General features: G+C 43.2%; 1 protein-coding gene across 1 annotated transcript in view; it reads left to right on the top strand.

The window, feature by feature from the left end:
- Nucleotides 1-14089, top strand: part of CACNA1G (calcium voltage-gated channel subunit alpha1 G) — a 142411-nt gene that overhangs the window by 121897 nt on the left and 6425 nt on the right. Inside the window, exons 28-36 of the mRNA XM_053994424.1 lie at nucleotides 418-527; nucleotides 1564-1697; nucleotides 2868-2938; nucleotides 3214-3292; nucleotides 3371-3492; nucleotides 3743-4087; nucleotides 6383-6523; nucleotides 9629-9763; nucleotides 12828-13017. Coding sequence (XP_053850399.1) covers nucleotides 418-527; nucleotides 1564-1697; nucleotides 2868-2938; nucleotides 3214-3292; nucleotides 3371-3492; nucleotides 3743-4087; nucleotides 6383-6523; nucleotides 9629-9763; nucleotides 12828-13017 — 1327 coding nt within the window. The remainder of the gene's footprint in view (nucleotides 1-417; nucleotides 528-1563; nucleotides 1698-2867; nucleotides 2939-3213; nucleotides 3293-3370; nucleotides 3493-3742; nucleotides 4088-6382; nucleotides 6524-9628; nucleotides 9764-12827; nucleotides 13018-14089) is intronic.

A 14089-nucleotide genomic window follows, 5' to 3' on the forward strand; every position in this document is an offset into this window, starting at 1 on the left:
AGGAGTAATGGCAGGCTGTCACCAAGGAGCCATTTGGCCAGCACTTGCAGAAATGAACAAAGTGGGATGAAATTCACCTCTCTGACAAAAGCACAAGAGGTCTTATGCTGCTGAGACCAGCAAATGCAGCAGCTCTTTCTGCCCACCCCAGTGATCCGAGCTGGGGCTGTGCTGCTGCTAGGGGGGTGAGCTGTGCCCTGGGCCTGTGTCAGTCCCTCCTGAGATTTTATCACCAGGCAGCAAGTGCACTCCATGAATCTCTGGGACTTTTGCCTGGGACATTTTTCATCAGAGAGAGCCCGTGTTTGAAGACTTTTAATTGTAATGGGTAAATGATGACACAAGAGTCAGGTTTGGAGGCAGCAAAGCACCTTTGCAGAACTAACATCTAACCCCAGTCCTGTGTCCACATCCCAGGTTCTTGACGAAGCCCTGAAGATTTGCAATTACATCTTCACCGTTATCTTTGTCATGGAATCGGTTTTCAAGCTTATTGCCTTTGGGTTTCGCCGCTTCTTCCAAGACAGGTAACAAAAGATCCATTGTGATCACAAGGTCAGCAGCAGGCTCTGTGGAGATCTGCCCACATTCCATGTCCTGAATCCCATGCTCTGGCCCATACTGTGAGTCTGATATGTATGAAGGCTTTTTGGAGTGATTGGTTGAAGGCTGGGTAGGTGGAGACATGGGACGTAAGCTGGAGGATGGATTGTGCAGGCCAAGGAGTGAGATTGTACTATTTTAGCCCTTGGGAGCAGATGAAGCAGGGACACATCTCCCCCAAGTAGCCAATTCTCTTCTCATGCCAGTTGCATGTCCATATAATCAAGCAAACCTGTTGAAGTGACAAAATTTATGTCAAGAGAAAGAATCTATCTGTGAGTGAACATGAAAGAAAGAAAGGACCTCTCTTTAATGCAGATGAGGAGCAATGGATGACATTGTGTCTTTATCTAGATTTTCACTCTCTTAGCTCACAAACACAAATTTTATGTCCTTGGTGGATCTTTCTCCCATTTTTGCCTTCTTCAATGTTAATACCAAAACCAGGGCACTAAGCAGGCCTTCACATGAGCCCTTCAGCATCCACTGCATGGTTCCATCCCTGTCCCCACATTTTGTGTGTCTGTGCTGGAATTACCACTCTCTCCAGCCTAGCAAAATCCTTGGGGCCTTTCTTTCACCAACACAAATTTTTTCTAAGGACTGTACATGGGGTTCTGTTCTTTCTGGGGCAGATCTCACATTGAGGTCCACAAGTGTCATGTCTAGAAGTGGCTAGACAGACAACACAGTGTCTCTCCTGAGGTTTGGAGTCTCTGGGTAGAAAACTTCCCAGCTTTTGTTCCTCTTTCTATCTTTGGAATTGGCTGGTTTTCTAATGAGATGCATTAGTTACAATGATTTCATAACATCACTGCTTTTGTATAATACCCTCAGATAAATACTGCAGATTCATTTGAGTTCTCAAACCATTGAAATGACTGGAATTCATGTGAAACAAGCTGCCTCCCATTGCCAGCTTCTTAGTAGATGTTAAACTTCACTTTGTGTTGTCTCCAGATGGAACCAATTAGATCTGGCAATTGTGCTGCTGTCTATCATGGGTATCACTTTGGAAGAGATCGAGGTGAATGCTTCACTACCAATTAATCCCACAATTATCCGGATCATGAGGGTTCTCAGGATCGCCCGAGGTGAGAGGGATAAGGCAGAATTGACTTGTGTTTGAGGTACATGGTTGGCATCAGGAGAGAGTTAAGCATTGAGAAACAGTCCTGGGGCACATCCTCATCATAATGTGCATAGCTCTGGCATCAACAGGCTGTAAACAAATGAAAGAACAATGGGGGAAAATAATTGCAAGGAGTCAAAAAGCTGAGCCAACTGACCATGTGTTTCTGCCTTAAGAGATCTTGAAGGCTGAGAGCTTAGAAATTAAGGAGAAGTAGCTGTGGCAGTAACTCCCAGAGATGTACCTGGGAAAATTGCTCCAGTCAAATCAAAGTCATCTCTAACAGGGATTAGAGAACACAAGCTTGAGTACATCGGCTTTAAAAGATGAGCATCTAATAAATTTAAAATCCCATGAGGCTTTACATCACACCACTTGGTGACAAAGCATGCCTTGTCACACTGTATCCATCTGTGCCCTCAGACACGTTCCCAAGTCAGGGAGCCAGCTTCTTCAGGGATTGAAGTTGATTTTTCAAAACAGGGAGGTGTCAGGGACAAATGATGAAGATGTAAAATGTGAGTGCTCAGGCCCTTAATGAAGTACTTCCAGGCCCTCCTGAAGGGTATTGTGCTCTGAGGAAGAATTGTTTTGATTACAGCCCTCATCTAAGCAGAGAAGGAGCTGGAGGAGAAATTAAATGCTGCTGTGTCTCAAGAGGGGGAAAAAGTGGGTTTTCTGTGTATTGGATCCCTTTCAGAATTAAAAATACATGCAGCTTCTAATTGGAAATGCAACCTTCTGGAAGAGATGTGTAAATCATTCCTCAATGAATCATGTATGAAAGTGGGTAGCCTATGGAAGTGGGAAAGTAGGCCCAGGGCTGGGAAAGGAACTTCTCATGATAACCGGAGGAAGGAGATGAGTCCAATACAGATAAAGTGGGGAAGAAAGAGCCAGGCAGAGTGATAACGCTTTTTCCAAGTCTCAGAGTAGGTGATGCTGCTATTTATGGGATTTTGATAGTATCCAGGCAACAAGGAGTGATGTAAAAAGGCCAAGGACTGTAGCAGCTAATGGTGAACACTTGACAAGATTTCACGTTTCTCTTCCTGGGCTCCTGGGAGAGGGACTGAGTTTGTGCCTCTCTGCTAACGCTGCCGTTACCATATTGCAAATGTGTTTTCCACAGTTCTGAAGCTGCTGAAGATGGCAGTGGGGATGAGGGCTCTCCTGGACACCGTGATGCAAGCGCTACCACAGGTAACCCACTGCCATATCAAACCAGAGCTCCTCTGGCCCACAGCTCATTTCCTATTGCAGAGGAATGCTAATAATTTTATCTTTGCTGTCATTAGAGAATCAGATTTTCCTCCCGAAGCACTGAGATACAGTCCTCATATTGAGGTCATTTTTGCCCTGAAGCAATTTAAGTTTTGGATTAAAGAATACAGCAAGAAACAGGTCTGGAACAAAAAAAATCAATGAATGTTCTTTTTTTGTGTGTTTTTTCCCCCCATTTCTTTTTCTCTTTTCAGGTGGGGAATCTGGGCCTTCTCTTCATGTTGTTGTTTTTCATATTTGCAGCTCTTGGAGTGGAGCTGTTTGGAGACCTCGGTGAGTCTTCCCATGCCAGTGGAAGGGGTGGGAATGGTGTTGGAGTGGGGGGTCTCACAGCTGCACTTGGTCTCACAGAATGTGATGACACACACCCTTGCGAGGGGCTGGGACGGCATGCCACATTCAGGAACTTTGGGATGGCCTTCCTGACCCTCTTCCGAGTATCCACAGGAGACAACTGGAATGGGATAATGAAGGTAAGTGTTAAGGTTTTGTCAGCAAGTGTATTGCTGTTCTAAACATGAAATTTGCCAAATCTTCTCAGTTTTCTTCATGAAAGGAGAACCCATTGCAGACTGTGGTTCATGCTGCAATATCTTCACATCCCTTCATCTTAGTGTCATGGTTTAGTTGATAAGTTGGTGTTAGGTGGTAGGTTGGACTTGACGATCTCCAAGGTCTTTTCCAGCCTGGTTGATTCTGTGATCATTCCCCCGCTGTTTCCAGGACACGCTGCGTGACTGTGACCAAGAGTCCACTTGTTACAACACCGTCATTTCCCCCATCTACTTCGTCTCCTTTGTGCTGACAGCCCAGTTTGTCCTGGTGAATGTGGTGATCGCAGTGCTCATGAAGCACTTGGAGGAGAGCAACAAGGAGGCAAAGGAGGAGGCAGAGCTTGAAGCAGAACTGGAGATGGAGATGAAGACCATCAGCCCTGGCCAGCACAGCCCCTCGGACATCTTTGTGTGGACAGGCACCACCAGTGGAGAGAGACCTGAGAACCCCCGTGGATTTACCAATCCCATGCAAATCAAGGTGGATTCTCAGCTCTCACTAGCTTATCATATGGTGAGAATCTCTGTTGGAGGGTGAGGAGGGCTTGCCCTGCATTTTTGTTGGGGGAAGACTTGCAAGAGTTGGTAGTGAAAGAGGCATGTACCAGATGTTCTGAGCTTGTATTCCCTGCTGTCTGCTGCTGACTCTTGTGTGGTTTGGGAGCCAATGCTGCAGGGAAGAGACCCCAGGCAGGTCTCCAGCCCACCTTGATGCATCTGTTTGGAGGGAGAGAGTTTTGCAATTTACTCTGGAGTTTAGCTCAAGTCACAGAGTTCAGCTCCAAATTTACTCTAATTTACTACCTAGCTCCAAATTTACTCTAATTCAGACTTTTGACTGGTCCTTTGTGATAGCAAAATGATGAGCGTAATTTGTTTGCTTTTCTAATACAGACCATGAACCACAACATAAAAGAGGAATAAAACTAGGCTAATCTTTGCTTCAGTATTAAATTTGTTTTATGTAACCTCAATTTAAAAACCATCCCCACAGTCAGGCTTGTAAGAAAAAATTCTTTTAACAATAGAATAATCCAGAGAAGACTCAAACCTGAGCTCACCAGAGCTGGTGGCAGAACTCCCACTAGCAGAAGAATAGCTGTAATGCGGAAGCTGCTACAGGCTGCACCATGTCTCCCTAAAGCGCAGTTTTTGGATGAAGACTCAGTTTGAGGAATGAGAGGTGACATCAAGCCCCAGACAAGTTATTTGGGAGGTCACTGAGCTGAAATTACTCAGGAAATACAGTCCAGCCTTTTTTTTAGTCTTAGCTGATTGCAAATTGGGTTAAACTCTATGCAGACTTCATTAACTTTTATTACATCATTATTTCACAACAGCATGTCTTGACCACAGCCTGGGGTGGACTAATGCATATTCTAATGCATGAAAAACTCATTTATGATTTTTAGTCCAAGGGTGAAAGAGAGTAAATCCCTGTTTAATCTTTGTTTCAGTTCCTAAGCTACTGGAAATTTGTTGTGCCATTAGAATCTCTGATGTCTGAGATGGAATCCAAAGCTGCTCTTTGGCTCAGGAAAAAGGAGTTCAGGGCCCTGTGGGGAAATCCAGATTTACTACGTCCTCTAGGAAGAAACAATACATTTCAACTGGTTCTGTATGTGTTGAGCAGAGTACTGACATGTCCTCAGCTGTGTTGTCCTGTACCAGGACTGAAACTGGCAAAAAAGAGAAATTGCAAAACTGCGAGACAAATCAGTCAGAATGATACCCTCACTCTGCAGTCTGTTAAACCTGCCCTCTCTAAAGGCAGCCTGGGAAAGGGTTTATTCCAGTCATAACCTTCAGAGTGTGTTTCTTGCTCTTTCCCTCAGACATAAGCCTCAAAAACCCCCAGGAGATCTTATTCTGACTATTTATTTCCCCAACCAAAAGCTTCAGGACAAATCTGATGCTTGAGCTTGATAGCAGAGGAATACAAATCCCAGGACACAACCCTGCAAGGACAGCATGCTCTTTTGCTTGCCTCTTTCCTGGGATTTTTGCACTGTGTGCTGTTGACTGTAGTGCTGGTCCTCATCTCATTGTATGCATTGGGCATTCCCAACATGGAAGGTGCACCCTGAAATACTCCCCTTCTGCCTGCAAAAGCCAGACCCTGCTCTGTGCAACCCCAGTGCTGTGGCTAGCTGGTTTGACATCATTGGCCAAAACACCGGGGGCACCTCAGCCAATGTCTGGCAAATGAATTAGTGACATGACACGTGTCCATCCTGCTCAGCTGCAGGTTCCATGGGACAGGACATGTTATTTTAATTTCTGTGCCATCTAGATATGGATTTAGGTGTCAAGTATTAGGTCCTGCAGCTCAAAAGTGTGGACCATGTGTATAGAAGCCTTGCAGCACATAGTGTCCTGTTGAAGTTGACAGCACCAATGGAAAAATTCTGCTCAGCCCCCAGAAATGACTGGCCATGTTTGCCGAGAGGGAGATTGTCCCCAAGGAGGGCCCTGGGTGGGAGCAGCTGTGGTCTCGGGGCAGCTGCCATCACTCCATCTCTTGTAATGTCTGGGAAAGCTGTGTCTGCTCACCGTGATATTACTGCACTGTTCTCTCTCCTTTTCTCCTGTCCCATTGTTCCTGTTGCTGCTGTTCTCCTTGAACGTTTCCACCTTTTCTTCCCCCCTTCTACTTTTTTTCCCTTGTTTTGTTCATTGGGTTTGATATGCTGTCCTTATTTTCTCTCTGTCTCTGTCCCTTGCCTTTTTCCTCCCCTCTTTTTGGCTTGCTCTCTCTCTCTCTCTCTCTCTCTTTCTCTCTCTGCATGCTATACACCACCCTTCCTAGGAAAGGCACTTGTTTGATACCATATCACTGCTGATCCAGGAATCTCTGGAAGGAGAGCTGAAGCTGATGGACAACCTGTCAGGCTCTGTGTGCCATCATTATGCCCTCCCAGCTCCCGAATATTACAACTCTGAGAAACAGGTTAATATCCTAATTTCCTGCAAAGTCTCCATCCAAACTCAGTTTGACTGAGACCTTTAATAGCAAGTTAAAGTTCTTTATGTAATGCAGTCACAGGAATTTGGAAGCATAAGTCACTTCGGCTTTTTCTGTGGGAGTAGATGATGTTGTATATCAATGCAAGAGAAAGAGAACATGCTCGAACTTTCCCTTGTCAACACAGTAAGAAGTTTTTCATTGGGATTTACAGTTCATAGGTGTTAGAGGGAAAATGCACAAAATTCCATCTCCATCCTTCAGTGAGGTTCTTATATTTGGCTTCCTGCTCCTAAGCAGGGCTGCACAGCAATGTCAGGGCATGTCTGCAGAGCCTGCAGTGTGAGGTTTTCTCAGAGCAGAGCCTGAGCTGCTGGGGTTCATCAAATGATCTCTGTGTTCTGTGCCTACTTGTACTGCATGAAAATCCAGTTTTGAAGGGTTTTCCTAAAGAGGCTTCTTGCAAATGGGTCACTCTAAACTAGATCCTTATCTCTGATCTAGTGAATTTAGGAGGGGAGGCCGCCCTTAATGATGCACAGAAGTAACTGTGTGCTCCAGTGCTTTCTCAAGCAGACAGTGCTTGTTTAAAATTAGTCCATTTACTTCCTAGAATAAAATACCTACTTTCTAAAGTGCATTATTCTTTAGAGCAAATATTTTCCCTAAAACACATCAGTGACCATAATAATAATTCAAGCACACCTATTTTTTTGCTGCAGTTGGAATTGAGCAAATTCCATATTTCTTGATCTATTTCCCCCACACCCTGGCTAAAAATAGCAGAAGTCTTCTCGTTAAATCAGCGTGCTTGTTTATGAGCTCACTGACACTCTAAATTACCCAACTTTTGATGGTTCATTAGAGGAAAGGAACAAGCTTAGGTAAAATGAAATCCTACTGCAGATCTTTATATAGCAGGATTACATGTCTCCCTCTGATTGCTCAATATTGCATCCTAGAGTCTATTAAGATATAGGAAGTGGTTGTCTCTAAGAATTGCCAGAGGAATAGAGACAGTAGCTTTGGCATGGAAGACAGAGGGTCAGTAGGAAACTCAGTGAGAGCTGGTTGAAAATTTTTTGTCACAGTTTCACCAGAAAGTGCTGCTGCAGCAAAAAAACGGGCTTGTTTTGACATTACTGTAATGAAAAAATACAGCATTCCACTTTGCAATGGCTTTTTCTTTTAAAATTTAAGCCTTTTTCCCCCCCCCATCTATAATTAAAACTGGTCTAAATCAGTTGGATGTTTCCAACAAAATGTTTTGACAGCTTCAAACTCAATTCTGGGTTTGGGAAAGCTGAAGTGGGGTGATGTTTTGTTTACATTTTGACTTTTCTGTTCACACCATTTGTCATGTTCTCAGGCAATTCAGGAATTTAGAGCAGTGCTGAGACTTGCTGAAAGCAATCTGATTAATAGCAACTCCCAGCAAGGCAGCTCCAGCAGGCAGGAGCTGCTGGAGTCCACCACACGCCTGCACAGCTTTTTCCTGGCTCTGGTTGGTGGGTCCCTCTTAGGGATTCCTGTCCTTAGGCTGGCAGCCTTCACAGTGATGATTTAGGGGAGCCACATTTTAAATCAGGGGCTCCAAATCATCTCTCTCATCCATTGCCAGCAGATAAGTGTGCTAGAAGAGATATCAAAGCCGAGGTTAGATGATAGGAGTCCAACCCTCTTACTTATCTCAGCTGAATTTTGAGCCTCTCCAGGCTCACTCATCACTGGGTTTGTTCCATCCTGCGGCTGCCATTTCTAAGAGTGAGAAAACCGAGTCCTTTAACAGCTTCAATGCAAGAGATCTGGGCCTCTCTGTTTTCTCTTGGAAGATTTATTGCTGCTGAAAGAGTTTTCAAGCAAAGAGGATGGCAAAAAAAAATGCACAGTGAGAACTGAAAAGGAAGCACCTGGGACTTGCCTAGAGCAGGCAGCCCCTGTGAGCATGAGCTGGGTTTGGAGGTTACCTGATGAAATGCCATTCCTGGTGTCATGAGCACTGTATCCAGGGAGGGGATCTGGGGAGAACTGAGCCTGCTGCAGGGCAGAAACCCCCTCTTACAGTACCCGGCAGCAGAGCTGCCGCTGTCCTCTTTCCCCCCTCTTTTTCCTCCAAAGTCTGAAGTGACATTTTCACATTTCTTATAAAAAGACCTCTGTGTCTAGGGAGAGAGCTTCATCAATGATTTGATAAGGACATTTATAGGTTGTTTGAATGCCTTCAGTGGGGATCCAGTCATGCAAGATGCATGAAAACAGGAGTGCGGCTGTGTAGAGCCAATTTCCAAGTCAGGATTTCTCAGTGCCAGAGGAGACAGCTGGGGCCAGGCCTGAGGGGCATCTGGGGGCTGAAAAATTTAGTTGGCTGTTTTAGTAGGTCAGTTATTGGTGTCACTGGGGGCTCTTTAGCCAGCCAAAAAGAGTTGAAATCACCAGGAAGGTGTTTGCTGACCAAAATAAAGTTTTAAATTTCTCCCTGTGCCCTTTTATCCATGAGGAAGTGAATTATGGTCCCACCTGCCTCTTGGGGGTGGGAGGGGTGGGGGGGTGTAGTCCCTGCAGCCCTCCTATGGCACAGGGAAAGGCACACTCCATACCCCACCTGAAAAGATGGTTTAGTTGTTGGGGAATCTTTGGAGACTAAAACAAGTTTATCTTAGAAACCAGGATGGTTACTGGGGGGGAACAACTTCAGAGAAATCAGATCTTGAAACCACTTGTATTTGATCACAGCCAAGAGGATGAATCTCTCTATCATGAGAACAGTGTTACTTTTGCTTCGTCATATAGACAGAAGAACAGCAAAATACAATGCTAACATTAGTGTATGGTTTTAAACCCCTTCCCAGATCCTTGGTAAGCACTGAAGTATGAATGTACCACTCATTTTTTAATTTCTTCATTATATTTAATTTCTTTAATGTTCTGTCCTTGATAACAATGTGTATGATGTAGCTTCTCCCACTGCAGGGATGTTGCTTTAGTGTCTAGAAGTATTTAGATTATGATACTTTTTTTTTTCTTTCTTTAATTTTCTTTTCCAAAAGATTTGTGTCCTGGTTTCTTATGTTTAATCATTTCTCCCTTTAGATCCCTCTAGCTGAGATGGAGGCTCTATCTTTGACGTCAGATATTCTCTCTGAAAAGTCCTGGTCCTTAGCTCTGATGGATGACTCTTTTCCTGATGACATTAACACACACTTACTTAATGCTCTGGAAAGCAATGTACATACATTGGTCTCTGTGTAGTCTGATGTTTACAGGGTTCGAAATACTGCTCCCATCTCTCTGCACCTGCCTATTGGCATTTCCAATTCCAGCCCCTTCTCAAATAGCACCAACCTCTTCCCTGAAAAGGATGCTGTCCTTAATGCTATTAGGTCCTGGGTTTTGTCACTCTTGTCCACAGTCTTCGCTCCTTGCAAGGAATGAGTGGTTATTTCAATTTTTCTTTTGGTGTCTTATGTATAAACAGTGTGTTTTCTACAAGTAAAACTAATAGTAAAAAAAAGGCTTTGGAAAACACCAAGGTTGAAATTTCCTCACCATCTGAAACAAATCAGTGATACTGTGTGAAGAGACACCCGTGAGCTAATGACCCATGTCCTCTGCTGAAGGGTCAACCCCAACACTTCGGTTTGGTGTGGATTTTTGTCATTGTGAACACAGGCAACACAAGGCTTTTTGCATGATTGGTGCCAGACTGTTTCCTTTACAAATATCAAATGAGGATCTCTCCAACATAATACTTGTTTTGCAAATTCTTTCTAGTAGTCACTATGCTGGAAAAAAAGAAAAAAAAACTACTATTCAGTGGTTTTTTGACTGACATAACCAGTATTTTGAACCCTGCCTTCACCATCTCCTCTTTGAAACATTAGACATTTTTAGCTGTGTAGCAGTCAAGTGCTTTTTTTCTGCTGTAAAACAGACATAACTCCTTTCCCAAATTTTAAAATCATTCTTGTTTTCTTTGTTGTTGTTCATGTACCTACCTTTGGATGTTTGTGTTATTCATAAATTTTCTGCCATATTAGTTGACTGTCATCCTAATTAGCACTTATTTGAGAAATACCTCTTAAACCGTGACAATATTTCCCATCATGCTTCATGGCATCCTGTGCAAAAGATTTTGTAAACTCCGTTTTACTTTTTGTACGAGACTTTTTGTTTCACAGTTAGTATGGAGAGTTGGACAGAGGAGAAACCCTCCTAGTTTTCAATCAGATTAGACAACTTTGTTTGACAGCACTGCAAAGTATCAGAAGTACAGTCAGGAAAGATGTTTTTTCTCCCCTCTCCAATAAAAAAAGCAAAACTGTATTGAACAAAGGGTTTTGTGAATTTTTATCAATACCAAAAAAGTGTTTGGTGGCAACAGTTGCCCAAACCCCTGAAAAACTGCAAGCTTTCATTGAAATCTCTTCTAAATGCAATATTTTTGCACTTCATTTAGATGTGGCTTTAGTTGAAAAATATCTGTATTGGGGATTTTTTTTTGTTGGTTTGGTTTGGTTTTGGTTTTGTATTGGTTTTGGTTTTGTTTTTTTGGTTTGTTTTTTGAGGTTTTGTTGTTGTTGTTGTTCAAGGAAAACTTGGATTTGATTTTCAGTCAAGCCCAAACAACATGTTTTTCAAAAGTACCACTGAACCAAAAAATCATGTGCTCCCACTGCTCTGTAGCCTGACCCGGGAAAATCATTTTACAGCCATTTTCAATGGTTTTCATGAATTTCACTCATGAGATTTCCCCCAAGATGATCCAAAAGTGGAAATAAGCCATATTGGATCCGGTCAACAAACCTAAAAGTTCACTGAAGGTTGGATTTGGATGGGGTCTCAAATCCAAGTTCTCACGTTCAGATTCAAATGGGTCTGAATTTGAGATCTCAGGTTTCAGGCTACCTTTTCTGCTTTAAGCTCAGTAGTATAACAGCAAAACAGCACGAAGTGGGTAGAAGGGGAAGGCAGGGAGGGACAGAGAGGTTCCCAAATCCACTCTCTCAGCTTTACCAGCACAGATTTTGCTCTCCTTCCCAGAGCTGTATCAGGAGATTGCAGTCTCCCTTATCTAGTCTGTGTCCAAGCTCCAAATCAGCAGTTTCCCAAGGACTGAAACAAATGCTGTGTGGCAATGCAGACTGGTTTTGTTCATTAAATTTGCAATGGTGATCTCCTCTTCTTTTTTCTCTTCCCCGTCTTTTCTTCTTGTTTTTCCTCTTTTTTTTTTTTTTCTTTTTGCAAATGCCTTTTAATCTCATCCTGTTTCTTGTGCAAATAAATGCCATAGTGAAATTTTGGTTTTATGACTGAAGGATAAAATTGGGATCAAAAAAATCTTCGTTGGTTCCAGAAAACCTGTAATGCACTGAGTGAAGGGAAAATTTTTCAGAAAATAAGATCTAAAGTTTTCCCAAAATGATCAGCTAAATACTGTACTAGACTACAGTGGCACAAACATATTCCTGTGTTTTTCACTTGAGACATTTTAACAATTAAATAATTGTTCCATTAGAAATACACTGGGAAGATGACTTTGCTTCCATTTTTTGCTAATACTCTCCAAGACAGTAACACCCAAGAACATTTCTGGGATGGAGATATTTTCTTATGAAATCAGACTTGAATCCACTCAATATTGCCTCTGGGGCTGTCCATTCCAAGAGTCTCTTTGGCTGTAAAAATTTCACAGTCAACATATATACAATAACCCTTGCTTGCATTAGATCCCTTCTAATTAGAGAATGGCTTTCACCCTGAAGCAGTAGGTTTAGATATCCTTTTCAATAAAATAGGTTTAGTTATTCATTATGTGAGAAGAAAATCCAATAAAATTGTGCTGTGAGCCAGAACAGAAAATATTTTTTATAAACTAATTTTTGCATTTGAGTTGGGGTTCTTTTGTTTGTTTTTCTTTCTTTTATTGTCAGAAGAGGAAACTACTCACTTTTGCAAAAGCCTGCCTTGCTGATGAGGGCACCTAGGGAGAGTTAAAGTTCTGCCAAGCATGTGACCTTTGCTGGCCTTGAGGCATGATGCCTTCTTTGCATATCTCTGAAATAGTCATGGTTTATTCCTACGTTGTGGCTTCCTGTTTCTGTGATCCATTGTGTGAGAGTTTATTGACAACCCCAAGGAAGGGGGATGGCTCCCTGATAGATCCATTCGTGCACCCTGTGCATGCCCATCATGCCATCCTGGTTGCAATGGCTGTCGCGTGCGTTTCTGGGCACTTCTCCTCTTCCCCACCCTCCCACACCTGCCTTCCTCACATTTTTCTTCCCCTCAGGATGATCTCCGCTCCAAGGACAACACGCTGACCCTGTCTCCCAGCAAGGACCTGCTGAGCGTGAGGAAGCCCTCGGTGGGACGTACCCACTCCTTGCCAAATGACAGCTACATGTTCCAGCCACCCTACTCCAGCCCCAGCCCTGCCTCCTTAGGTGACAGGAAACCAGCACATCACAAGTCCCAGTCAGGTACATGTCTCTCAGCTGGGACAAGAGTAGGATTTTCCAATAGAGCAAGAGTTGTGGTTTCCCAAGCTCTTCAGCAGGAAGGAGAAAATTGCCACGGGTTTCCAGTCATGTGTCTAGACCTGTGGAACACCTGTGAAAAGACTCCACAACTTGCAAAGACCCTCCACAATTTATAAAGCCCTGTTTAAGATAACTCCTTTCCTCAGAATTTTTTAGCAATGTGACAGTGGCCTGGCTCAACGCTGATTGTCTCCTGCCTGGTTCCCTAAGGTTACAGTCCCTACAGCCTGGTCTCCATCTGTCCCACTGGGCCTCAGAGGAGAAATCCCAGTAAAGAAATATTTCCTCCTGTCTGTATTTTGCAGCAGTACCTTTTTGGAATCTCTGTCTGGGAACATCTATGAAAGATGGGAAGAAGGTGTCTCTAAATGCCTGTAAAATGAACATTAATATGAATTGAGAGACATGTTGGTGTGAGATGAATGGGAAAATGAGAGAGTATGGAATTGTTCTTCCCAGTGTGCATGGTTGGGATTTGATATACATCTTGGAGCTAAATTCAGAAATATTCTTAGGTACAGGGAGGGCTCTCCTTGCCTGCATCTCTGTCCCTGTGCTTGCAGCTGCCTCCCAGGGCTTATCCCTGTGCCCCCAGTTCTTCTGCCTGCCAGGGGTTACCTGGGGCTGGGAAATGAATGGAGCCACCTTTAATTTGTCTGTACACACCATCATTTTAGAAATTTGTCACCAATAAGACAGGGAAGTTTTTACAAGCATTGGCATTTGAAAGCCTCTAAGCAAAACATAATTTCAGCAATATTCAGAGTGGTAGGAGATTTGAACAGATTAGAAATAAGATGTTGAAATTTACATAGTAATAAGAATTTGGATGAATAGTGACTGTTGAACAGAAGCAAAAAAAAAAAAAAGTGTGCACAAGGAAGGAAAATGAATCTGGTGTTGTGAGAAATCTCTGCCACAATATACAATCTTCAAGGTCAAGAGTGGTTTTTTGAAGAACCTGTTTGCACATAATGCTAATGGTGCAGCTAAAATCCCACTGAAAGCAATA

This window comes from Vidua macroura, chromosome 19 (assembly GCF_024509145.1).
Source record: "Vidua macroura isolate BioBank_ID:100142 chromosome 19, ASM2450914v1, whole genome shotgun sequence".
Classification (NCBI taxonomy): domain Eukaryota; kingdom Metazoa; phylum Chordata; class Aves; order Passeriformes; family Viduidae; genus Vidua; species Vidua macroura.